Source organism: Hemicordylus capensis, chromosome 4 (genome assembly GCF_027244095.1).
Source record: "Hemicordylus capensis ecotype Gifberg chromosome 4, rHemCap1.1.pri, whole genome shotgun sequence".
NCBI classification, from domain to species: Eukaryota; Metazoa; Chordata; class Lepidosauria; order Squamata; family Cordylidae; genus Hemicordylus; species Hemicordylus capensis.
Window position 1 is genome coordinate 203,155,708 of NC_069660.1, and position 27,638 is coordinate 203,183,345.

Sequence of the window (27,638 nt, forward strand, 5' to 3'; positions counted from 1 at the left end):
ATACAATGCATATATATATAAACTACAACTATGATTCTTCCCTCTGTCCCAACACCCTTTAGGAAATGTGTCTGGATACGGCAACTCTACATTCATTTCCAGTGGACAAGTCATGAATTTTAAGGGTGAAATCATTGTTGTCTACGTTAGTCAGAACTCCCAAGAGGGTTCAACATCTTCTGGAGCAACTGATGATAACCTGGGCAGTCCAGTGCAAGAGGAAAATTTGAACCGTTGTGAGACATTTGTAGGCAATACTCACCAGTATAAGGAAAAATGTGCTGAAATTAATTCATATCACAGTGCCAGAAACGAAGAAGATCTGAGCACTGCGGGAGAGTACAAGAGGACTTCTGGGCCTGTAGTTCAAGAAGAGAATCAAGACTTTCAGGACAGGAAGCATTTCTGTAATGAGGCTTCACAACCTATACAGGAAGAGGGGAAACCAGGGTGGTTTATAGATAAAACATTGCACTGAAGAAATTAATGCCCATTTGCTGATCTCTGGCCTTTACTCAAAAGGATCTCATCACTGAATGTAGTCTGGAAAACTGCACCTGGATAGCACTAAATAGCTAAAACCTATTGACTGTTGAAAAGCCAGACTCTGGTGGCTGATGGATTAGAAGGGAGATCTTTGCTGCTCTTGGTACCTCTCTGAAGCTCTATGAAAGTAAAAGGGACACTGTTGAATGCTATGGTGCTATACAGGACATCTCTCACAGCCTTCCAGGAATAAGCTGAGTACTTGGGTATTCAGGCATTATACAAGATGCCTTGCTATCTATGCAAATATCTCAAATGCAGGGAGGGGCTAAGCTCCTAAGCATCTTGTACAAGCTGCTAAAGACTCTAGTTCATAAGGTTAGAGCGCTCATGCAAAATGCATAAAAACTTTGCATTTTGTTATGTGCGAGACTCCGTATACTAACAAAACTTCAAAACAGGTGTTATTGCATGTTTTCCCTCCCATGAGGTAAGCCTTGTTTCCTCACATCTTCAATATGAAAAAGGCAGGTGTACATATTGGTGACTGAAGCATTGATTCAGTTGTCGATCTTACATCTCACTAGTCTATATGGTCCAAGAGGGTTGTATGCCTGCCTCCCACCCCCACGTCTCTTAGATTGCCACCTGTTCGTATTATCATTTAAACGTCCCTATATTAGCTTGTTCGTTTTTTTTAAAAAAAGGAAAATCTGTTTTAAAAGAGTTGTAAAACTGCTCTGAGGAATGGGGGGGTTGCTGGGTTTGTGTCAACACAGGTACCAGCCAATCAGCAACTGTACACTGCTGGCTTCTGCTGCAAACTTCCAGAACTGGTTTCCCCAGAGCTTGATTCTGGAGAAGAATTCTTTGACCACAACTTAGTGAGTGCACAGTCTGTAATTCTGAATTAAATATTTAAGAACAGACGGTGTGATCAGCACATGGTACAAGCCACCAGAAATCAAATCCTTGTTAATGGTATGAAAGCAGCTTGTGATTGTTAACCAGCATTTTCCCTCAAGGCATGCAGGCAAGGAATCTTGAGAAAGACAGTTGAGGAAGCATTATACATATAGAGCCCTTTCTCACAAGCAGAGAAATGGCTCCGACGGGTCGAGGGGAGGAAACCTCACAAAAGCTCACCTCTCCCGCAGACGAGCAGGTCCACGGCGAGCAGGAATGTCTGCCCAGTCACCGGCTGCTGCCAGCTGCTCTGAGGGTTGGCATGCATCACCCTGCCCTCCACCGAGCTCCAGTAATGCATTGCGCGAGTGTACACGGTGCATTATGGGGATTCCCCTCCCCAAGCCTGCTAGCCATGGCTGTTTACAGCCGGGGCTGACAGACGATTGGTAAAACAAGGTTAAGGGAGCACGGAGCACCTTAAGGTTAAGAGATCACACGCAAAGGGGGTATGTGCCAGTTTCAGGATAGCCTGAGCAAGCGGGGGGACCCCATCCATTTCGGGCAGTGCTTGCTGCCTAACAGCATTTATTTCCCTTGCTGGAGGGAAAGAAAGGGAAATCAAGGCTGCCAGGCCTCAAGCGCTGCCTGAAATGGATAGGGGGAGAGCTCGCTTGGGCTATCGTGGGCGGGGGGGGAAGCTTGCTCGGGGCTCTCTGGAGTCGGAGCCACACCCCCATGTGCGTGACATCACATGCACGGGGGCTTTCAGCAGCCTTTTTCATTGGCGGTCCAGGTTCTTTGAAACCGTTCTCACGTTGGTGGCTCCACTCGAGAGGACTGGATACTTCCCTGTACAAGGAAAGTTTATTCCACATAGAAAACTAGCATGTTAGAGAGCAGACTTCTAGTACAACCTCCCCACTGGCATCCTAGTTTTCTACGTGCAGAGAGGGTTTTTAAAAAATGGAGAAGCATGGTTACAGGCCAGGCTTGCTCCACCTGCCTGATGTGGCGGGGTGGGTTTTTCTTCGCTTTCCCATCACACAGAGCTCACTGGCAAATTCCGTCTTCGTTAGTATTTGTGAGAACACTTTAGTTAATCTAGAGTTTAAATACACAGGCTCCCAGGGTATTCAGCATGATGGAGGAGAGCTGGTCTTGTAGCAAGCATGAATTGCCCCCTTTGCTAAGTAGGGTCCACCTTGGTTTGCATATGTGTGGAAAACTACATGTGTGAGCACAGTAAGATCCCTAAGGGGGTGGGGCTGCTCTGGGAAGAGCACCTGCGTGCTTGCATGCAGAAGGTTCCAAGTTCCCTCCCTGGCATCTCCAGATAGGGCTGAGAGACTCCTGCCCTGCAACCTTGGAGACGCCGCTGCCAGTCTGTGTAGACAGTACTGAGCTAGATGGACCAAAGGTCTGGCTTGGTATATGGCAGCTTCCTATGTCCCTGTGTCTCCATAATGTTCCACCCTGGGGCTGCTGCAGACTCTTAAGCAAGCCTCAACACTGTTCAGCTGTTGTGCAAGCAGCACTACCAGTTTTTCCCCATTTGCCACAATGAGGAAAACTGTGGTAGTGCTGCTTATGCAACAACCGCTTCTGAACAGTGTTGGGGCTTACTTAACAGTAGCAGCAACCTCAAGGCGGAGCGTTACAGAGACATCATGCTGTGTGCCCTGTAAGCTGCAGATCAAGCGTGCAGTTCCACCTCGTGTACGCATTCTGCAAACACTCTTTCTAAAAGGTGGGGGGTGGGGTTAGCTGAAATGCATAAAATGAGTTTCCTAATATTATATCAACTTTACATACTGCTTGTAGTTTGTGGTGGTGGTTGTGAGGACAGAACTAGGGAGTGGTATTTATATCATTTAAAAAATGGGATAAAGATACTTACTGATATAATATTACTAAAACTTAAAAGAATCCTGAAAATGATATGCATATATTGTCCCGCTGGAATCTGACAAAAAATAAAGATGAGTCATTTCTTCAGTGTGATACAAATGAGTGCCAGAGATTAATTTTCTGCCCAAGCCTGATTGCCTTGCTGTGGTGGTTGGCTGTGGAAAGGAAAATCTTCCACTGTAGGCCATAATCTGTCAGAATGCTCACAAGATTAATCACGCTGCCCTCTGCTGGCCTTCTCCTTCTCAGCCGACTCATTTCTTTGCACTTAACCACCAAAAGCAAGCTGCCTATTGGTTTTGCCTGCCTGCATCCCTTCCATTCATCTCTCCAGTGACATTCATGTGATCATGAGCAAGCAGCATCAGGTGATTTTTGCAGGGTGTGTGTGCAGAATTGCCTTCTGTACTGTTCACATGTTTTAAGAACAGGAGATTAGAACACTGTTTTCTTTCCAGGGAGATTGCATCTGCTCAGTTCATCTGGGGAATATTCTAGAGGTCTTCTACACGGTTTCATGTAAAATTTCTAAAACCCTCCTGTCTCGTTAAGAACCCCATCGCTAAAACTTCCCCAACTCTGCACCGTCCTAGGCCTGTTGCCAACTGTTGATGTTTAAGACATCTGATACTAGGGAGGGACTTGGAACAGGTCAGGTGCCTGCCGCCGCCTAGATCAGTGCACAGCAGTCTCCTCCCTGCCGTCACTCTCTCATGCACCACTTCCAGGCTAATAAAAGGGGAAGAAAATGGAAAACAGAATGATGAAAGGGGGTCTCCAGTACGCTGCGGAAAAGGGTGCAGAGTACAGGAGACACTCTCTAGAGCAGTGGTAGGCAGCATGTGGCTCTCCAGATGTTACTGAATTACAACTCCCATCATCCACAGCTGTAAAAAATTGTGGCTGGGAATGATGGGAGTTGTAGTTCAACACAGAGTGATCAACTAGGGACTCTTATAGAGGACATGTGACTGTTTTAGGGATCAAATAACTTTTTTTCCCCATTAGGAAGAAAAGAGACAAATTTGGGGACCAAGCAACTTGTTCCCCCCTTTTTTCTTTTTGTTGCATTTGTTGTGGTGTCTGAAGTTCTGGAGTGCAGCTGGAATATTTTATTTGCTGAGAACACTTTGCTCTCGTGAGCAGCTTCTCTTCCTTTGTCTCCTTCCCCTTCCCGCATCCTGCTAACCATCCATTCAGTGCAGAAGCCAGAGACGGGAGGATCTGCTTCAGTGGCAGGTCCAGAGTCACGTGAAGCAAGAGCACTGGTGGGCCCCGCCAATGCCGCTTGCTTCCTTCATGCAGTTTTGGTGAGAGGTTAGCAGTTAGTTAAGTAACTTTACTCAGTTAGCAGTTACCCTTGCTAAATGAGCCAAAAGGCACCTTTTTACCATCTATCATGGGAGAGTAACTGGCCCTATCCAATCCCGGCATAGCAGCCCTTCAGTGGCTGATGCTAGTGTTACCTGGTGTTTCTTTTTAGATTGTGAGCCCTTTGGGGACAGGGGAGCATCTTATTCTTTGAAAACCACTCTGAAACCTTCGGTTGAAAAACAGGATAAAAATGTTTGCAGTCCTAGAGAACAGCAAGCGAGTGGGAGACCATGCACACACCACTGTAAGGTAACATGTGCCATTGAGTCGGTGTCAACTCCTGGCACCCACAGATCCCTGTGGTTGTCTTTGGTAGAATGCAGGAGGGGTTGACCATTGCCTCCTCCCATGCAGTATGCGATGGTGCCTTTTAGCATCTTCCTGTATCATTGCTGCTTGATAGACAAATCCTTCCCATGAGCAGAGCGCTGTAGCACCCTAGCATTCCACATCATGGGAATGATCTCTCTATGGCTGTAGCATCTGTCTCTGTCAACAAATGATGCAGCCGCAAAGACCGGCAGTGGAGGTTTTGCCCACATTACGGTGGGGATGGGGCTGTCAAGCACTTCCTCGGGGAAGCTATGTGTGAATACCATGGGGGGCATAATGCACAAGAGGTCATCTGCGGATCCACAGAGAGTAACCCAGCATCCCTGAAGCAAGGGCTTATTGCATAGCTAAGTGGGCATAGAGGGGGGGGGGATTGATTTTTGCTTCCTTCCCCTCCCGCTCCTTTCCACCTGTAGGAATTTGTCAATGAGGGCCGGTTGCCCCACAAGAACAGATTCCTGAAGGCAGAGATGAGTGCAGGTGTGTAGCTATAATTGAGCTGATGGGTTCAAAGAACCCAGGCCCCCAGCTCCCCCCCTCCCTAGTCTCATTATCTCCCTTACTCTGAGGGGCCATTGGGGAGAAGAGTGAACACGGGCCTCCTCTCCCCTAGCAACACCCCTGGATGAGTGAAAATGTTTCTCCCCTCCCCCTCCATGCCCACTTGGCTATGCAATGTGCCATCACTGCAGGGATGCTGTAGGCCTCCATCTCCACAGCATTTCTGGAGCTGAGCTGCCAAATATGGGATAACAAGCGAAGACAAATCTTGAGTGAATAAAGTGTGCCACCCAAGAGGCCTTGAGTCAGAGCTATATGCTTATGGGATATGGCTTATATTATATGGGATATGCTTACCAGATGCTTTGAGATCTTATGAAGCAGCTCCGGCATGCTGTAAGTGTTGAGGGGGTGTGAGGAGAAACAGCAGGTCACTTACCTGTAATGGTAGTTCTTATGGTGGTGAACTGTACCTGCATGCCAAATGGGGCTTCACACCTGCAGTAGCCCAATCAGGAACATTCCAAGCTCTGACACATTTGGGCAGTAGCCCCTCCCCTCAGGCTACATGAGAGAGAGGCTATCTCTCCCTTTCAGTTTAGGAGTCTGCCTTGCAAATATTGCATCACCCACCTGCCATGGGGAGGGTGTGTGTCTGTCAGACAGACAGACAGACACATGGTACAGTTGACCACCAGAAGAACTACCATTACATGTAAGCAACCGGCCGTTCTTTGTAGTGGTCACTGTACCTCATACAAAATGAGTGCATGCCAAGCCAGCTTACCTGGTAGAGGACACAGGTGATCAATGTCATGCTCATCAGGAGAAGATGGAATGGAGACCTGCCCGGCCAAAAGCTGTGTCTTGGCACACTCTAGCGTCCAGTGCATAGTGTTTCACAAAGGTGACTGGAGTGCACCAAGTATGTATCTGAGCTTAACAGTGGCTGCTATCCCTATGGAAATGGATTGTGCAGAGGTGTGTCGGCTTTGTTTGGCTGGTTTCGTGTCACCATAGGTAAGGAAGAGAAAGTTAGTGGAGTAGTGTCGAGGAACCATGTGCATGATGGGAGTCATCCTCTGTTATCCTGAAAGCGAGAGCACCATGTCTGCAGCATCTGCCCGCCCTGCTCTTCACCAATTCCCTAATCCAGTCTAGCACAGGAGAAATGAACACTTTGAACCCCAACTTCCCTATGGGGATGGTAACTGCAAAACTCTTTGAACTATGGAGAGAAAGCAGTCCCAAATTCACTTTTACCCATCAGGGCATCTTACCCTCATTGGCTGAGGAGCTGTCAACCTAAGCTCACATGGCCTACCTCGGATTGGTGGAAGGCGCGCAGTGCCCTTCCTGGTGCTTTACCTGAGAAACTCTTTTAAAAGGTTGTGTGTTACCTTTGTTGGGGTGTCAGCTACTTTCCATCTATTTGCTGGACCACCTGTCAGCAAGATTTGGAAGTGCTCTGCTTAGACTTTAGAATGTGTTATGATAAAGACTTTTGCCTTATTTTACTAACATTTATCTACCCCCCTACCCATCTTGGTTCCTGCAGATTAATAAAGTGATTTTTTGAGAGAACAATCTTGCCTCGTGTTTGTGTGTGTGTGTGTGTGTGTTCGTGTTCAGAGACTCTGGAGTTGCTGCTCCCCACGAGCTGACCACTTGGTTGAGCAACTTTAAAAAGGAAACTTACCTGAACAGGAACAGGAGCTACTTAAAAGGGACTTACCCTGGCTCCCCCTCTGTAAAGATAGAGGGGATCAGACCCAGACTGGGTTCTCTTTGGAAACAGAATGGTGGCAGCGACTACCAGATAATTCACTGGAGTAGGGGCAAGTGAGTGAAGTTGCCTAAACTCCAGTGGGGGCTTCCTTCACAAGCAGCAATTTGTGAGTTTCAATTTCAATGACTAAGGTGGAAATAGTTGATCTGCAGCTCTGTAGCGAGGTCAAGTTGGAAAGGGAATGTGGAGGTGTGAGGAAGCAGTAAACACCATTTGCCTCTTAGCACTATTCAGCACCAGATGATCCTTCCAATGTTGCTCCACAGTGGGGCTCTTCCATGCGTCTCTAGTGGAGCCCTAAATTTCCTCCCACCCCACAAACCAAAATCTCTCCCAACCTGCAGCATCTAAGACTAGATTTGTTTCACATTCTGTCTACTGCTGGGGAACATGGGACACACACACACCCCACGGCCTATCCATGTGAAGAAATGGATGTTCATTCCTGACTTCTGCAGACGATGACTTTCCCAATGTGCAGGTGTTCAGCAGCCTGTTGACAAGCCATCTTTGTGGCTTCTGGACTCTGAGAGGAGAAAGATGAGACATGGCATAAGAACATCAATGCATACAATGAGCCCGATGGATCAGATAAAAGAGATGGGAAGCCCAGCACCCTGTTTCCAACAGTGGACTGTTGGGAGATGGAGTTCCAGAGCATCGACATTTTGCACCAACTATCCTAATGACCACTAGGGGCATAGCGAGCAGAAGTAGCTAGTGAGGGTCTCCTTATCTGTCCCTGCTTTCCTCTACTCTATGACCCCTGCTTTGACTCCTCAGGTACTTCCTTTAATCAGTCTGCCCTCTTCCTTTTCTCCTAGAGAGAAGGTGGAAACATCTCTCTCTCTCTCCCTACCTATTAATTATGTAGCTGATAGATAGGATAGGTCTTTCCTATCTCAAATGTACTTCACCAATAAATCAATTTAATTGAAACTCTACAGTGATCTCCATGTGTGTTACTCTAAATAGCTGCAACAACTAAACTCTGCACTTTGTCACTGGAGTTGAAGCTTCCTTGGTGTTCTGCTAAATAATCACAAACCCCAACGTGGACAGCCAGATGCTTTCAGGAAATCCACAAGCTGGACATGAAGAAAATCCTCTTTCCCAGCATCTAACTGCATCCAGAAATATGGAGGTTCCATGGCTATCATGGCTTCAAATAGCCTGTCTTCCATGAATATGTCTTATAGGACATACATTTAATATGTTGAAGCTGGTGGCCATCATGACATCTTGTGGCAGTGAATTCCATAGGTTTACTTAGGGTGGGTGTGGCAGCGGGCAGGTGGCATTTCCTTTTCTCTGTCCTGCACCTAATGCCAACCAACTGCTTGGGTTGAACACCAGTCCTAGTTATGTGAGGGGGCAGAAAAACTGCTCCATAGTGCTCAGACTTTTAAAAAATGCTAATGTTTTAAGAGGGCATCTTTTGGCTAAACTAAGAAGCCCCCAACTTTGCCCCCCAGGCTCCCAGGGAAGGTGATCCAGTTCTCTGATCCCTGGAGTTGCCCTTCAGTTGAGAAAAGCAGCTGGTGTAGTGGTTGTATATTGACTTTCCCACCCCTCCTCCTCGATGCTGGCATGTGGAGTCTCAGCCCCTGGGAATGAGAGAGAGAGAGAGAGAGAAGAAAAATGGCTGCAGAAGGCAGAAATGCCTGGGAATTGGACCAAAATATTTTGTGTCCCAGCCACAGGATAGAGATCTGCAAAACTTACTGCACTCGGAATGTTCTGCCTCAAAATGGGCCATTTTGTGTTTTCTGAGCTTGGAACACAACACCCTTCAAATGAAGGGCCTGTACAGCGCTTGGAAATAAACAATCTGTTCCTATTTGGAACGTTCTGAGCACCATTTTGGACTCCAAAATGGTAGTGTTCTGGCCTCTGTGCATGGCAGCCATTTGTGTGGCCAGTACCACCATGCAAATGGCTGCTGTGCATGTGCAGAGGCCAGAAAAGCACCATTTTGGATTCCAAAATGGCACTCAGAACATTCCAAGTAGGAACAGGATCATTCTGTTGGAACAACTGGCTCGACCGGTAGTTCCAACGGAATGTTCTACTGCTTTAGTGTTCCCTGCTGAATTCAGAATGGAACGTTAAATCCATTTTGTACACATCTCTACCATAGGAGAGGCTGATTCAGCACTGCAATTGTGACCATTTCAACATTAATGCTTTGGAGGCGATATTTGGCAGGAAAGGTACAAAGTGGGCAAGTGCAAGTGCTAACCCCAACTACTGCATATACTCTTCTCACACATAGAATTGCCCCCCTCTTCCGCCTGTAGCTGTTTTGTGACTTAAAGCAAACTCTTCCAGTCTGTTTAATGCTTTAACTAATGACCAGTTTGAACTACTGTGTAAAGGCCTGCATTTCCACCCTCCCGCCATGACATTGGATTTTTCTTGTTCTATTTATTTTTCTTTGTCATTCAGCTCATTTCTCATTAGCTTAATTTATTTTTGTGTTCTTTTTCTTTTAGGTTTTATTTTTATTCATTTTTGTTTTCCTTTTATTACAAAAAAGGAAGAGTGTACTCTTAGGAACACAGGAAACTGCGATATACTGAGTCAGACCATTGGTCTATCTAGCTCAGTATTGTCTTCACAGACTGGCAGCGGCTTCTCCAAGGTTGCAGGCAGGAATCTCTCTCAGCTCTACCTTGGAGAAGCCAGGGAGGGAACTTGGAACCTTCTGCTCTTCCCAGAGCGGCTTCATCCCCTGAGGGGAACATCTTACAGTGCTCACACATCAAGTCTCCCATTCATATGCAGCCAGGGCAGACCCTGCTTAGCTATGGGGACAAATCATGCTTGCAACCACAAGACCAGCTCTGCTCTCTTACTTTAGCAGTTCAGTCTGAACTGTAGCTCCCTGACCCTGAGGCCATTTTGTTTCATCATATGACTTACAATGTGCCTCCATCCTTGATGCCATAAGAAACCATAAGAAAAGCAATAATTAAAACTATATTTAAAACATGCTCCATTCCGTGCCATTTATTGCCATCAGTTCCAGGATGCATTTTTTTCCTGGATGAATGGAAAAGATTATGAATGGGACCCAATCATCTCCATTTTCATTGTTCAAAAAAAAAAAAAGAAAGAAAGAAAGAAATGCTGCATTGTCTGCTAGCCTACAGATTGGCCTTGAGAGAAACCAAATCTACTGAATCCAGTGGTCCTCTTCTGTCCTATTCCCAGAGAGTAGGGTTAGATCACACTTTCAAATGGAAGGGACAATTTGGACTTTAGAGTGAGACTCAACCCAGTGTTGTTTGGGACTAGGAGCTTAGATGTGAAGGGATAACCCGTGCCTAAAATAAATACCTCTGAGTTCAAGATACACTTAAGATATTTGCTGGAAATACCCCCATCTCTTTGCTGGAAATACCACTCCCCCCAATATTCTGCACACTTAGTTCTTCTTCTTCTTAGTTCTGAAATGATTCTTCCCAAATCATTTCAGTGCTGCTTCGCAATAGGGCTCTTACATGTGTGCATTTGTAATTTGCAGTGAAGTCTTGCATTTCGTCCCATCCTAACTTAGGGTTGACCTAATGACCCAGGAAAAGTCCAAAAATTCATTAAAAATCACCCGACTATCCAATGGTTTTGTTGGTTGGTTGGTAGGCAGCACCTGTTTTGGTGTCCCTAGGCACTCCCCATGGGCAATAATGGGGTGGTTCAAGTTCAAACTGGTTCAAACTCAAACCAGACCAGCAATCGATTGAATAACAGTTCTCGAACCCGTAGCCCAGTTTGAATTTGAACCGAACTGCGGAAACTGGTTCCATGCACACCCCTAAAAATACATTGCTGAAGCTATCATTCATTGAGGGATGAACTATTAACTTTTGAAAGGCAGTTGCCTGAGGCAGATCTTGAACATCTCTAGGGATGTGAATGTGATGCCTGTAGAGGAGTCAAGTTTAGATTGGATGAAGAAGAAAGAAAAAAGAAATGCTTTGGAGAAATCAGAAGCTGGATTCTGTTCCAGCCTGCAAAAGAGTTTTATTTTCATCTTTCTTTCTTTCTTTCTTTTTCTTTCCTTTCTTTCAGCTCATTTATCATCTATCTTCATTCTCTTTATTTTGTAATTGATATTTTGCTTTTACTTTTTCTGGGTTTTCTTTCCCTATATATATAAAAGAAATACAGCATCTTTGCCTTAATTGTAGCTTGCCTTAATGTTCTTCAAGAGTGTCAACAGGTGTGTGAGGATAAAGGGATCTGGTTGACATGGTATACCAAGAAGACAAGGATTGTAGAATAGAACAATATCGGACCTCTGAAAAGTATAAGCATGCATATGTATTCAGTACTTGGTTTGGGCCCCTTTTGCAGCAATTACTGCCTCAATGCGGTGTGGCATGGATGCTATCAGCCTGTGGCACTGATGAGGTATTATGGAAGACCAGGATGCTTCATTAGCGGCCTTCAGCTCTTCTGCATTGTTTGGTCTCATGTCTCTCATCCTTCTCTTGGCAATGCCCCATAGATTCTCTATGGGGTCAGGTCAGGCGAGTTTGCTGGCCAATCAAGCACAGTACACTGTATACTTTTCAGAGGTCCGATATTGTTCTATTCTACAATCCTTGTCTTCTTGGTTCCATGTAATATTCTAATTTTCTGGGATTGTGGATTTGGGGTTTTCATGAGCTGTACACCATGATCATCACAATTATAACAAATTAAGGCTTGACTTATCTTGCTTTGCATGTAATGCGTCTGTCTCATATATCAGTTTCACCTTTTAATTTGCATTACTGAAATTAATGGACTTTTGCACGATATTCTAATTTTCCGAGTTTCACCTGTACTTTTTTGCACATGAAGGAGATGTCTATCAACAGCTACTAGTCTGAGGGCTGTAGGCCACCTCCAGCCTCGGAGGCAGGATGCCTCTGAATACCAGTTGCAGGGGAGTAGCAGCAGGAGAGAGGGCATGCCCTCAGCACCTGGTGGGCCACTGAGTGAAACAGGACTCTGGACTAGATGGGCCTTGGGCCTGATCCAGCAGGGCTGTTCTTAATTCCTTATGCACATCCTGTGGCCATTCTACTGACATGATCCTCAAGGCACCTCCATCTAGCTGCATTTATGTTTTTTAAAAAATCTGCCCTGGCAGATGTCCTTTTCTGACAACAATGTACTGTAACACAGAGGGCAAAGTGGGCAGCACTCACTTTAAATTTCCCAGTCAGCCATGTTGTCTCTGCTTCCACTTTGTGTCCCTACTGGCCTCCCTCTGTTGTTCCCTGATGCTCTTGTCTGCAGCCTGCTGCTATTTTAAGAGTTGTGAGGTGGGCAACGGTAGCACAGGTCAAATGAAAAGCCCCAGATCCTTAAAAATATGTAGATTAATATAAGGCAGGAGCCAATAAGTATGCTCACTTTTGGTTTTTGTAAAGTGGGCAGTTCTAGGACTGCCCTATAAACCAATCAGAGGAGTCAATCAGCTGTATTGATTGCAGGTCCCAGTAGGCTGATTGACTCATCAGGCAATCAATCAAGGGTGCCTAGAGGGTGGGGGTGTCTTTTTCTTTTAGCTACTGAAGAGTCCAGTCATCACCATGTTGGTTAGAGAGCAGGTGGGCTAGTCTGACTGGTAAGTCTGATCTTTTCCTGGCTTCTTTGAGTTGGTTTGGAGGGGTGGAAAAAAACCTCTGCTTTCTCTTCCTTGCTCTCTGATCTGATCTGTATGCAAAGCATTATGGCCCATTCCCCAAATGGCATGGCATAAAATACTGGAAGGGACAGCAAACTGTAAGACTGGACGAATTAGGTTAGAAACTGGCATAAGAAGCTAGAGAGTTATTTTAGGGCATATGCATGGATTTCTGAGTCCCAACTGCTATTCAAATAATTGCAGAAGAGTCTTTCCATGTGAGTGTGTGGTGTATGTAGAGAAGGAAGGGATTCTGTTGGAATGAATTCTGTTAAAAATCCATTTGCTAGGCACTATGTTTTTCTCTGGATTGTGGCCAGTATCTGTAACACTGAGTCCACTAGCAGTTATGGTTCATTGGGCAAGGATTCAGGAAGTGATCTCTACAAAAACTTTTGTTGCTTGCTAGGATGGAGACCCAGCTAAGTGGTGGGCACTCAAGGTGAGCAGAGAGTGGCACCCAGCTGTTCAGCAGGCATGGAGTAGAGAGAGGGTGCCTCCATGCATCTTTGCTTCCCATAGTGTCCTCTAAATTACAGGAGATGGTTCATAGCTGCAGCAAGCTTAATTGAAATAAACTATGATTTTTCTATTATTTATGTATGCATTTTTGAAATAGGCAGGCAGAGCTGCCCTTTTAACTGGAGATTAAGTATTCTGAGCTATAACCATAACTTTTGTAACTGGCCTCTGCTTTACTTGTGGCTTATGTAGATTTATTTACTTTTACGTGTATAGCCTGTGCTTCCTCCAAGAAGCCCAGAGTGGTGCACATGGTTATATTTATCTTCCCAACAGCCCTATGAGGAAGGTCATGCTGAAAGATAAATGACTGTCCCAGAGTCACCCACGGAGTTTCATAGCTGAATGTGGATTTGAACTTGGATTTCCACAGTCAAGGCCAGCGCATTAACCACTGTACTACTCTGGCTCAGTTCTTTCTTGTTACTTATTATTATTAGTATTCATTTTTAAAATAATCAGGCAGACAGAGCTGCCCTGTTGACTTCAGAATGCATTTACTCTCCACCGAAGAAGTATTTTGTAGCTAGTTTGTGCTTTACTTGTGGCTTGTACAGTTCTTTTCCTCTGTGTTTGTGTGTGTGCTTATGTTTCGATTCTGCTGTGTTAGATACAAATCTACACACTACTGTAGTCCTGTCTATAAACTATAAATCAACTGGTGTTTTCCATATTTCTCTGTATCTCTGCTGATGAGCTATTGAAATTTGTGTGCTTGCATTTTGATCCCACTCGTTAGCTACAAATCTATACTTTACCAATTATTACTAAGGCACCCGCCTAGTCCTGGCTCCACCTCCACAGCTGCCCACAATTCACTCCACCTCTCACTACCTGTGGCTTCTGCTCTGCCCTGCCATTGCCTGCCCTGCCTAGCACTCACACACATACCCCATCCAAGGAACCACCAGCGGCCACTGCTGTAATTGCAGAATGTCATGGGTCATACGATCAAGGAAAATGGTTGTGGGGTGGTGGTGGCTGCACCCTTGAACTCTCGTACAGCTACCACAGCTGAAATGATAATATGGTGTTTCATTTTTAAAACTTTAAATTGTAATAAATGTCAAAACAAGCAATATCTGTGTTGATTTTTGTTTCAAATGACAAATTCTCTATTTTAAACTAAGAACAGCCATTCCCCATGTTGACTCTTCAGTTGGTTTTGGACTACAACTCTCATTATCTCCAGCCACAGTGGCCAACAGTCAGGGATTATGTAGCAATAAAAATAGCAATAGCACTTACATTTATATACCGCTTTATAGCCGAAGCTCTCTAAGTGGTTTACAATGATTTAGCATATTGCCCCCAACATTCTGGGTACTCATTTTACCGACCTCGAAAGGATGGAAGGCTGAGTCAACCTTGAGCCCCTGGTCAGGATCGAACTTGTAACCTTCTGGTTACAGGGCGGCAGTTTTACCACTGCACCACCAGGGGCTCTTTTTCCAACAAGTAGTCCAACAATTACAGGAGGGCCAAAGTTGTACAGCCATGCAGTACTATATGTAACTAGAAATAAACAGTAAAATAAACAATTGATCCTAATAATCTATGGGGAGCAGGATATCTTACCGGAGGGGAGCCACAGGAATTTCCTCTTTGAGGATGCCCACACCGTGAAGTAATGGTTATCCTTTTCCCAGGAGAGAGGACAAAGGAGAGAGGAGAGCAGAAATCCATCTGAGTCAGAAATGAAGATGGGCTAGGTGAGTTAGTGTCCACCTGGGTCACTCCAAAGAGATCAGGATGGATTCACATCCTAGAATTCCCCATCCTGACCAAAATCCAACCCTGGGTAGTCTATTCCCCCCCCCCCGCCGCCGCCCACCCCTGCCTGCCCACTATACCTGTCTGGGGACACACTGGTGAAGACATACCCTGAACTCCTTCCTTGAGGCCATGTTCAGCACTCCAAGTTCAGCATTCCTTGAGGCCATGTTCAGCCAAATAGGATGAAAAAATGGTGCGAGGACAGGAGAGACCAGAAAGTCCTCCTGCCAACGGCTGAGTCTAGAGAGTCCAATGGCAGTAGCGGAACCTCCAGCCCCATCACAATCCATTGGAATCACAGCACCATGGTGACCAGGTAAACATACCTGGCCTGGGGATCCAGCATAGCAACTGCCATTTTTTTGAATTTATACAGGTCTTTTGGGACTCCCAGGCCCCAGTGGTAGGAATGGGGCACCAGCAGGCAGAGTTACCGACTCTTAACTAATCCTTCTCCTAAGTCTTTAGAAGAAACCTGGCATGTAGAAATTAAACTGGTAAAGATTTTCCCATCTCTTCGTTTCCATGACAGCAAAAGCTCCATCTGCTTAATATTTATATGTCAAGCCATTTTTAAAGGCATAGGAGCCAGGCCAGTAAAAAGGTTGGCAATCCTGCAGGCAGGGATCCAAACTGAAATTAATCACTGAGCACACATAAGGGGACAACATGGCCATGTCTTTTCTCCAAGTGGCAACAGGGACATCACAAACATCTGGGTTCTAAGACTTTTTGAGATGTGAAGGGAGACTTATTCACACCGGTGTTATACTACTTGGAAAAGACTCTCAGTAATTTTGGGTAACAGCGTTTTTGAGAAGCAGAAGGCTTGGCACAGGGTGTGCGTGCATGGGTAAAATGGGGTTCAGGCAAGAAATCCTCTTCTTTTTGGATAAACCCAGGGCTTCTCTCCTAAGGCTGGCCTGTATAATTGTGGCCACTAAGCCAAGCGCAGCAGATGGCCAGTCAAGTCTCATGACTTGCTAGATGTTTCACAGATCCACTGGCTTTGCACCATCATCTTCCGTCCCCTGGGAGGAGAGAAGCAAAAACTGGGTCAAGCAGAATTCAGAGTGATCGTTTGTTCCTTGATCTACAAACACACACATATGGTGCTGCTGTGCTCTCATCCTGGGTATCCAAAGTTCTGTGGCTTGTCACACTACAAAGAGCCTCTGGGACCCACCAATGCAGTGCACGATAGACCTGTCAGTCTCCACAGCAATGGTGCCTTTGGGAGCAATCCATTCTTTTTCTTCTGTCAATGTTCTTGTAATACAACCATGATCTGATTCACCTCATTCTATAATGCTGAGCTTTTGACTAGAAGGGAGCCTGGTGTTACAGAAACAGCTTGGGACTGCAAATGGCACCCCTCTGTGTGATTTGGAGTTGCAGGCTTGCAACCTTTTGGTTACCTGAGCTTGCGGGATTGTGAGCTCTGCACATGTCCATGTTTGGCAAATTATGCAGTTTGGTCACTTGGCACAAGCAGACATGGGGCTGCACTGCCCAAGGTCAGGATAACAGACGACTTTATGAAGAAAACCCCCACCCCCCCATGGCTTCTTGTGCAAAAAAGGAGGAAACTAGCAAGCAGACCTGGGTCAGAGAGGCCTTCACAAGAGAAATAGCTAACTCACTTCACACTGTAGGATTAGCCTCGCTAATCACTCTTACAACTATCCAGATAAGCATGGCACATCCCTAGTCTCCTATCACAATGTTAATGTACTGGCAAGGACCCAGAAGTAGGATCATTAACGGAAAAGTAAACCTATCTTTCTCTCAGGAAGAGAGACCCCAGTCTCAGATAAAGCTTTTGAGTTCACCCATCCAATACCCTACACACACCTCTGTCTTGACCAGGGGCGTAGCAAGGTTGGAGTGGGCCCAGAGACAAGATTTTAAAATGCCCCCCCCCAAAGTCCAGGGCCTCCGCACACCCCAGGCCCCCAAGGATTTAAGTCTGATATTCCAAAATAAGTATGCTGCCTGCAAATACATTTCACTGAATATACACACACACACGTCACAATATATAGTGATATACATTGAGTACTATACATTTGTATTACTTTTAATGCCTAGAACACACTAGAAAGATGAATTATTAAAATGGGCCCCTCGCTGCAGATTAGCAAAGGAGACTTTCAACCATGCAGGGTGAACCTATGTTTGTTTTCTCAGAATTCTGAACAAATTCAGTCAAGTTTGATTGCAGGAGGTTTTTCACAGGAGGCTTTTAAAGCCCTTTAAGACACCTCTCCTCTGGAATGGAGGTGCTGCATTCACATGTTGGCCAGATTTACCCTGAAGTCCCTGCAAGTTATTGGGGAGCAGTTCACACACAAGAAAAATAAAATAAAATAAAAGCACCACACATACTTCACAGTTCTCACTCAGACCTTCTGGGTTGCAAAACAACTTGAACATAAGTGCATTTATAAATAAATGAATGAATAAATAAAATTAATAAAATACTGTTCCAGAAGTTTTTGCAATTTTCTGCCATGAAACAAGCCACTTATAGGACTTTTTAGATAGTTTTTTTTAAGTCAGCAAATTTTCCAAGCTGTTTCAAAATAAATATTCAGAGACTTCTCGGTCCCTCCCCCCCCCATATCCAAGCCCTATGGCAAGCAGATCCCTATATATGGGGGGGGGGGCGGGAAAGGTAACCACAAAAAGGAGTTCACACTCTACCTGGCAAATGCTGGTCTGGGTTAAGCAGGGCAGCAAGGGGTCTTCTGCTGCAGAGAACACTCTGGCTGCCTCCTCCTTCCTGGCTTGCTTGGGCCCTACTGGAGTTCAGGCTTCACTGTGGCCTACACGGAGGCCTCCGTGGAAGCCCCGCCCACCCGCCGATCAGCTGAGAGGCGGGAGAAAAGGAGCTCTTTGCAGCTGGGCTGCTGCTTCGATTGCGGGCCAGCAGAACAAGCAGGAGAGACGGCGAAGAGGGCAAGTGGCTGAGAGGCTATGGGGCTGGGCAGGGGGCAATGGGGAGTCACATGAGGTGCCTCTGGGGTGCCCCTCCAGGCAGTGGGGCCCCCAGACAACTGTCTCCCCTTGCCCTATCATTGTTACGCGCCTGGTCTTGACTAGCCGTTCACCTTTTGTTTCCTGAAGATCACACCCACTTGATTGATTCATATGTGTCCGTGAGGGCTGCAAACAAACAGGGCTTTTCCATGGAAGGGAGAGAAGCAAAAATCATTCTTCTCCTTCCCCGCTGCCGCTGCACACTGCAGCTGCAAGAAAAGCCTTGCACAATGGGGATTTTTTCTAAGTTTCATAATTTATTGTGTTGTCAACTGTTACTTGTACAAAACCTATTGGGGAAAATCCCATTACTCTACTGGTTAGTTTTCCTTAAAAAGTACTTTAAAGTTAGCTGAAAACTGCAATCCTGGAAAGAGACTGAAAACGCATCCCCATTGGCTGATGTGAGTATGACATCACTTTCCTGTTCTTCTCTAGGTCAGAGATAATGCAGTTTTTTTCTGCCTTCTGCTTTGATGTGAAGTCGCCTATGGGTAGAGGTGTGCAAGCCGGCTTGGCTTCAAGGCCAAGAATGGGGCCGGTCTGAGTTTCAGCTCGAAGGCGGCTCGAGTGGCCATTTTATGCAGGGTGAGTGGGGATGGCCATTTTGTGACACGATGTGTCAATTTTCCCGATTGGCTGTACTGCCACTGCCCTAATTGGCCAGCTGTGTCCTCTGCTCCAAGTGGCTTGCCATTGTACCACTCGGAGTTGTCGCTGTGGTAACTGTGACCCCACTGGTGAAAGACGAGGAGGTGCAGCAGCAAGGGAAGGGGATTCAAATTGTATTTAAGGACATTGCTGGGCTTGCAAAACCATTGCTTCTCAGAGCTCCTGGCTTGATCAAAGACAGCTGCTGCCTGATTGCTGAGTGGAGTCTTTGATCTTTACTGAGGTTTCCCTGCTTGGATTATTTGGATGCATTATTATCATTTTATTATATTTTGATATTTTTCTGTTCCCTGGCTGGCTGGTTGTATTTTTGATTTTTAAAGCAGAGCTGTGCCTGGCTCCTGCTGCTGCCCAGCTAGCCAGCCCCAGGCTCTGCCCTGCTGGGGCTATTTTTTTCTTTCTTTCTCAAAATTCATTTCTCTTTTCCCTTTCTGGCTGCTGCTTCAAATTTTTATATTTAAAGCACAGCTGTGCCTGGTACTTGCTGTCAGTGCCCGGCCAGCCAGCCAACCAGGTTCTCTGGGCCCTGCTGGGCCCTCTTGGCCCTGCAGCAGCAGTTTTTAATTTTTTTATTTTAAAAAACTGCACTGGGCCTGAGACAAAAGAGAGGCTTATTTCCCCCTCTGATTAAAACTTTCTTTCATTTTTAAATTTCTTTTTTTTTGGCCATTAGGCCTTTTAATTTATTTTTGTAACTTTTTGTTTGTCTGGGAGGGTGGGCGGCCCTGCTGGCCCCTCTCTGCCCTCCCTCTGGCTGTGAGCAAGTGCTGCTCTGCAGGGCCTACTGCAGCCCCTGTCCAGCTGAATTCATCAGGGTAAGTCCTTTTATTTTAACCCCCTAGATTAGGGCCTTCCTGGTTTGGTGGCGGCGGGGGGAGCTGCTGATGTCTGGAAGTACTTTGAATTCATTCAAAGTGCCCCCAGCCATGCTTCCTGTGTCCACCAAAGGCACAAGTCAGCAGGGGGGAAGATGTCAAGCATCTGGGCACGTCCTTAATTTGGCGACACACCTCGCAGCGTCACCCTGGCATCCTTGCCGCTGCTGACAGCACAAGTGCCTAGTTGCATGCCTTCCAACTAGCACTGGCAAGGGGTTGAATCAGGCGGCGTTCCCTGTCAAGCAGTGGGCACAGTCTTCCTTAGGCGAGTGTCCTGGCCGTCCAAGAAGAGGCTTGGGAATATCGGCTCATTTCATTTACAATTCATGGGTTTATTTTACAAAAACCAAGAGGTCGAGGCCTCATTCCTCCACAGCCCCAAAGAGCTGCTCTAATAGAGGAGAGTTTGCCATCCTGCTAGCACCCAGTAATCTGGCACCTGAGGTGACCACCTCACCTTGTTTCCATGAAAGAGCTGCCCTTGCAGGCATCAGAGCTCAAGAACAAATGAGATGTAAAGAAGCAGCCTTTGAAAAGAGGATGTCCTAGTATCTTTGGCTTTATTTGAGAAAGGGTTCACCTGTACAGTGTTCACAAATGTACAAGGGAATATAGGAAGCGGCCTTCTACTGAGTCAGACCATTGGATCATCCAGCTCAGTATTGTCTATACCAGGCCTGCTCAACTTTGGCCCAACTGCAGAAGTTGGCCTACAACTCCCATAATCTATTGGCCACTGTGACTGGGGATTATGGGAGTTGTAGTCCAAAAACAGCTGGGGGCGGGGCTAAGTTGACCAGGCCTGGTCTACACAAACTGGCAGCAGCTTCTCCAAGGCTTCAGGCAGGAATTTCTCTCAGCCTTATCTGAAGATGCCAGGGAGGGAACTTGGAACCTTTTGCATGTAAGCATGCAAATGCTCTTCCCAGAGTGGCCCCATCCCCTAAGGGGAATATTTTAAGGTGCTCACATGTAGTCTCTCATTCAAATGCAAACCAGATGACCCAGAGACCAACCTGGCTGCTGCATTCTGAACCAACTGAAGTTTCCGGACTACAGGTGAAACTCGGAAAATTAGAATATCGTGCAAAAGTCCATTAATTTCAGTAATGCCAATTAAAAGGTGAAACTGATATATGAGACAGACGCATTACATGCAAAGCGAGATAAGTCAAGCCTTAATTTGTTATAATTGTGATGATCATGGCGTACAGCTCATGAAAACCCCAAATCCACAACCTCAGAAAATTAGATTATTACATGGAACCAAGAAGACAAGGATTGAAGAATAGAACAATATCGGACCTCTGAAAAGTATAAGCATGCATATGTATTCAGTACTTGGTTTGGGCCCCTTTTACAGCAATTACTGCCTCAATGCGGCGTGGCATGGATACTATCAGCCTGTGGCTTACAATATAAGCCTGTGGTTACAATATAAGTGGAAAATCAGACATCACCAAGACCTGGCAATGGCTTAAGAATGGCAACTTGAAGAAAGAAACAGAGGGTCTAATATTGGCTGCACAAGAACAGGCACTAAGAACAAATGCAATAAGAGCAAAATATGAAAAATCAACAACAAACAGCAAGTGCCACCTTTGTAAAGAAGCAGATGAAACCATGGACCACCTAATCAGCTGTTGTAAAAAGATTGCAAAAACTGACTACAAACAAAGGCATGACAAGGTAGCAGGGATGATACACTGGGACATCTGCAAAAAAATACAAGCTACCTGTAGCCAAAAATTGGTGGGACCATAAAATTGAAAAAGTTCTCGAAGATGAAGATGCAAAAATATTATGGGACTTGACTACAAACAGACAAACACCTGCCACACAATACACCAGATATAACTGTAGTCGAGAAGAAAGAAAAACAAGTTAAAATAATCAACATAGCAATACCAGAGGATAGCAGAAGAAAAAGAAATAGAAGAAATCACCAAATACAAAGATCTACAAATTGAAATTGAAATGCTGTGGCAGAAAAAGACCAAAATAATCCCAGTAGTAATTGGTGCCCTATGTGCAATTCCAAAACAACTTGAAGAGCACCTCAACACCATAGGGGCCACAGAAATCACCATTAGCCAATTACAAAAAACAACTTTACTGGGAACAGCCTATATTCTGTGACAAAATCTATAACAGCAACAACACTGACGATAAAATTCAGCCATCCCAGGTCCTTGGGAAGGACTCAATGTCTGGATAAAACAAACCAGTCAATAACACCTGTCTGCCTGTGTAAACAACAACAACAACAATAATAAATAAAATTATAGACAGTATTAAAATGGCTGAAAATAGGACACTTTAAAGAATATACTCATTTAATTGCTAGGATTTTCAGTGGTTCCATAAACCCAGTTTACACCAGAACTGCCCCTTTATTCCCATATTGTCTCTTCTGTGTAGATTATCCTGTTATGTAAAAATACTCTAGATGGCACTAGACATACACTTGTCCACATGTACACGATCACTACAGAAGTTTTCCCATTATAGTAGGTATTTAAATAATAAATATTATTTAGGATTTGCTTTCTTTTTTTTGAAGAAAAGAAAAAAATAGCTTCCTCTGGCAAGCAAAATTAAGCTTCTACTCCCACTGTTATAAGTATGGGCTGGTACACACATTCTAATTGTCCTACAAGTATGCAGAAAGGAAAATCGTGTAATCATTACACAAGGGTCAGGATTGCTTTGTGCACATGTATTTCGAAGCTGAAGCATGATACATGTACCTCTTTTTTTAGATATAACACAACACATAAAACTGAGAAATTGATAAACACTCACTTATTCAACATAAACTTTGCTGTTTATCAGCTTCATTTTTAGACCTTCAAGCAAATTCTGCCTGAAGTGAATGCTTTTTAGGTCTCACACACACTGCTTTTGGCTTACCTTTAGGGGTGTGCATGAATCAGTATTTGCTATTGGATCTGAGCTCGAATTGAATCACAACTTGAATTGATTCGTCGAAAACAGTGGGCTTGTCCAGTTGCCTCAACAAATCAACCTCGAGCACCATTTTAAGGTCCATTTTTCTGGAGAGACCTGGAAAAATTAGCCTCAAAATGGCACTGTTTTTCCAGGGAGAGCTGGTCTACCAGTTGGGGTCGGAAGGTAAACTAACCCTCCACTCCAGACAGCATGTCAGCCCGCCTTGGCGAACTGGTCTACCCAGGTAGACCAGTCCTCCAAGACATGCAAGCACACTAAGTCTGGAGCGGAGGATTGGTCTACCCCACTATTCCCTCCAAGACGTGAGCATGCTCACAAGTTTTCTGATGACTGCTCAGTTAATGTTAGATCCCGCTCAGGTTGAATTTGGAAGGCCCCATTCTGAATGCATGTGTGCACACAGTGCATTGGTATTGCCGCCCAGAACAAAACTCATTCCGCACAGAAATGAAAAAATTAGAGGGGCCACTGGTTTACTCGCTGACCTCAACTGGTAGACCAGCTCTCCCCGGAAAAATGGTGCTTGAATTACCTGAATCAATTAGGTGCTTGAATTATCCAAATCAATTAGGGTCAAATCGGGGTTGATTCTCCTTGATACCAAATTGGGCCCTCTATTTTTAGGGCAATTTGATTCAAGGTCAACCCCCCCCAAAAAAAAAACCTACCCCCAAATCGACTCGAGATCAAATTGAACTGCACATCCCTATTTATGTTTGTCCTTTGGAACTTAGAAGAAATTATATATACAATATGAAGTGTATTCAGGATAACAAGAAAGGCTGCAGTCCTATGCCCATTTTTGCATACTGAAACTATAAGAAAGTTTCAGATTGGATTTATATTCTACAAGGAGGATTGTATATAAATTGCTTTATCTGCAGGGAGCTGGTTATTTTATTTATTTTATTTATTTAACATATTTTTATACTGCCGGGAACATCCATCTCTGGGCAGTTTACAATTAAAATCATTTAAACATTAAAACCATTAATGTTAAAATAATTTAAAACCAATATTGAACATTAAAACCATAAATCTAATTAAAAGCCTGGGCTATGGCGTTCAGACTGCCTTGGTCAGCTTGATGGATTATCTCCCATTGGCTATTGACAGAGGGAGTGTGACTCTGCTGACCTTTTGGATCTCTTTGCAGCGTTGGATACCATTGACCATAGTGTCCTTCTGGGTCACTTGAGGGAGGTGGGATTGGGTGGCACTGTTTTACAGTGGTTCTGTTCCTACCTCTCTGGCAGATTCCAGATGGTGTCCCTTGGAGACTATTGCTCTGAAAAGTGAGAGCTGAAATGTAGGGTCCCACAAGGCTCCATACTGTCTCCAATGCTTTTTAACATCTACATGAAACCGCTGGGAGAGATCATCAGGGGGCTCACGGAACTAATCTATCTCATTTCCATACCACCTGATATATGCATCTCTAGGCAGTGTACAAAGTTAGAAAAGTGATGGGCAGAAGCGACGGAGGAGGAGGAAGAGGAGAAGGAGGTGGTGCTGGTGATGGTCAGGCATTCCCCACTGCCCACCCACCTACCCTACACACTGCCACCTTTTGAGGCCTCCACCTGCTGCAAAAGTGTCATGTGGAGACGGCAGTCAGCAAGCATTCCCCAGCCTGCTTATCCACCCTCCTTGCTGCCTCCACTTGCCACTTTCACAGCAGGGAGCTATCATGATGTCAGCTTGCTGCAATTGTTTTGAGGACAGTTTCAGTGCAGTGCAAGGGGCTGAAGCCAACTGGAGGGGTCAAGAGTAGCGCTGCAGTAGAAGTAAACATAGTACGTTCCAGCAGACTAGAGGCAAAGGGTAAACGTAAGACTGGGCAGTAGCTGGAGAGGAAGGATGGTCAAAGGATGACTTTTTGAGAATAAGGGACACAATTATATGTTTGAATGCTGTGGGGAAGGAGCTGGACAAGAGAGAGGCTGATGATATGGTGGAGAGGAGGGATAATGGCCGGGGAGATGGCAACCAGGAGTTAAGAGAGGAGAGAAGATCACGGGGGCATGTGGAGGGATTTGATGAGGATGACTATAAATGGTTTTCCTGTTAGCACTCTAACACTGCCACAAGTCTCCGCAAAAAGCACATCTTCACAAAAATACATTAGAGCTGCTACCATTAAACAGAGGCCTTAGGAAAGGTTTCTTTTCCACGATGTGGGTCCCATTTAATTTCCCTTTCCCAAAAAAGATCTGGTCTCTCGTACATGATTTGGCAGGCTCATAGGAGCTTTGTAATTCTGTGCAATTGCATTTGTCACTGCCTTTTCTGCCCTCCTGACAAGATGGGAGCCTATTGTGCTCATCTTTTCATCCTGTCTCTGTGCTGAACTTCACATGAGTGGTATAATGCTGAATTCGACTTGTAACAGCCCCTTCACATTCTCCTTTGTGACTGTTAACCCGGCCATTAAGCCCATACAATCTGCACACGGGATTTCAGTTTGTTCCCTTCCTAGTTAGCACCATCCACAGTCCAAGAAGTTGGTCTGGAAACACTTGGGGGAACTGGTGCCTCCAGTACAAAACTAGTGAGTATGCATGAATGCTTGTGCATAGGATTGCCTGGTTGGCACATTCATATGGTTACCAACTCTCTTGTGACAAAAACATCTGATACTGAGGAAAGAATCCTTCAGTAAATGGGTGGGCCAGACGTGATGTGAGGAATGGAAAAATGAGAACAAAATCGGGGGGCGGGGGTCACACCCTAATTAATTAATTGATGGAGCTTTTTTCCTATGATTTTTTTAGTACAAAAAATGAAATATTGGGAGAAAATGGAAAAATCCCTTACACAGCATTTTCTCTTTCAGAATGAGTGAAATACTTTTAAAGATAATAGTTTTGAAACAAGACTGTTGCAGCCTATCAGACTGGCTGACATGATGAGCATTGTCTAAGTTGTCCTTTTAATTTTAATGGGACTGCTTTGAGTAATTTTGCTCATTATGGTACTGATGGCTTCCTGGGGAAGGGAGGGCCATCAAAAATTGCCGCCCTCCCCCCCTCCTCAGTGCACCAGTGCAGTTAGTCTGGAAGTATTGTTAGCTTGCTCCTCTCGCTGCACCAGTGCCTCCTTGTGGATGTCAGCCAGTGTTACAAGTGTTTCTCACTTCCTCAAGTGGCAAGAAGATCCAGAAGATTCTCACTTCCTTTGGAGCAGAAATCACTGGAGGCTTATGGTGCCTTTGTAACAGTTGGTTTACTTAAAAATATACAAACTGAGCATTAATGGAGCTGAAACAACAGAGCATGCCCAGAAGTCAGTAACCTCGTTCCCTAGAGAGCAACCCTGCACCCCAAGATACTCCAGCTCTTTCTCTCAGTTTCTCCACTGCAGTCTCTCCAAAACACAATCTCTGAAGCTCTGCCGGGTCAAAAGGCTTCCGCCTGGCCCACCGCCCTTTCCGGCAGTGAGCTGTGGGGACGCGCAGTGGCTGCTCTAATGCAAGTAGCTGCTGCACTCCTGGCGTGGGGCACCCTGGGATGTGGAGGGGCAGTCCTCCCACCCAGCTCTTGTCTTTGTTGTGCCACCACTCATGTGGGCGCACCGCGTGGTGAAGGCAAGAACGGATACTGCTCATCTGTGAGGAAGGCAAGCCAGCTCCTGCCTTCCCCACAGCAGAGCGGCAGCCAGGAGGTCATGTGCATGAACTCTCTGCCTCTCGCTCTACCTCACAGAGAAGTTGCCTGACTGTCCCAAGCTGCTGCTTTTGTGCTTTTCACACTCAAACATCCGTCCATACAGTCAGGTAGAGGATAAATGCCATCTTAAACAATTCTGATAGCTTCGTTCCTCCAACGTCTAGGGAACGCTCTCATTAAGGCTACTCCAGGATGATCCCTCAACTATTAGCTCATCTTAAGAAACCTCATCTGGCCTCCTGAACTACTAGCCTAACAAAGGAACAGACAGCCAAAATTCATGACTGAACTCAAGACAATAATTTGGTTGCAAGAGTATATTATTATGTAAGTGATAACAAAAGTGCTACTGGCATTTGTCTGAATTATTATACCATAACCTCCAGAGGTTCACAGATGGATGGGGCGGGGGGGGACATGCTTATAGGGTCAAGACGTTATTCTCAACACAAGTGTTACACTTATAAATCCTCTATGTGAAAGTGGATCTTACATATCTTTTGAAAGACTCACAAACACACAGTGGATCTTTCACTTTGTGAGAGACTTGCACACACAGTAAGTCAGATGACACCTTCATTAGATCAATGTTTTTGAACCACACTTTAAGGTTGTACATAACTCTTTGGTTGTATTTGCACATAACATGGAACTGCGGGTCCAACAGACCTGCAGTTCTGCTCCCCACCCCACCATGTTCTCCTATCTGAATTAGGACATAACATAGAGCAATCTCTCTGCAGTCAGCGAAACTGCAGAGAGGAGGGAGAATTGGCTGTGCAGCTTCCTTCTTGCATGAAGAAAAGCCCACAGAGCCAATCACAGCTGGAAAGAGGTAGGAGCTTCCTCCCTCAACTCCGGTTTCAAGGAATGAAGCCTGCAGTTCTGCATTTGGATGTAACACAAGATATGTTAAACCTTGGATTAGGGTGGCGAAACTCACAACAACCTGAAGGATCAAATTGGAGTTAGGAGTTCAGAACTTGAGGTCGCTCTCCATGCGAAACTGGAGCTCGGAGGGGCTGGCCTGCATTCGGATGTTCGGGTTTGGCAACCTCTGACCCCTTCAATTCTGGTTTCACGTTACATGCGAATGTGATCATAGCCAGGCTTAAGTTGCGAGA

General features: G+C 45.3%; 1 protein-coding gene and 1 long non-coding RNA gene across 4 annotated transcripts in view; one reads left to right on the top strand and one right to left on the bottom strand.

The window, feature by feature from the left end:
- Positions 1-3,402, top strand: part of TNFRSF11A (TNF receptor superfamily member 11a) — a 42,277-nt gene extending 38,875 nt beyond the window's left edge. Inside the window, exon 10 of the mRNA XM_053313552.1 lies at positions 63-3,402. Coding sequence (XP_053169527.1) covers positions 63-478 — 416 coding nt within the window. The 3' untranslated portion in view covers positions 479-3,402. The remainder of the gene's footprint in view (positions 1-62) is intronic.
- Positions 306-27,638, bottom strand: LOC128352964 (uncharacterized). 3 transcript variants are annotated; one of them, XR_008320744.1, is made up of 6 exons: positions 17,988-18,070; positions 15,389-16,312; positions 15,084-15,191; positions 14,397-14,519; positions 7,708-7,826; positions 306-425 (listed from the first exon to the last, which is right to left on the bottom strand). It is a non-coding gene; the product is annotated as an uncharacterized LOC128352964 (long non-coding RNA). The 3 variants fall into 3 exon arrangements; XR_008320745.1 differs by lacking the exons at positions 15,389-16,312; positions 17,988-18,070 and adding an exon at positions 27,458-27,638; XR_008320746.1 differs by lacking the exon at positions 15,389-16,312 and having other exon boundaries at positions 17,988-18,075.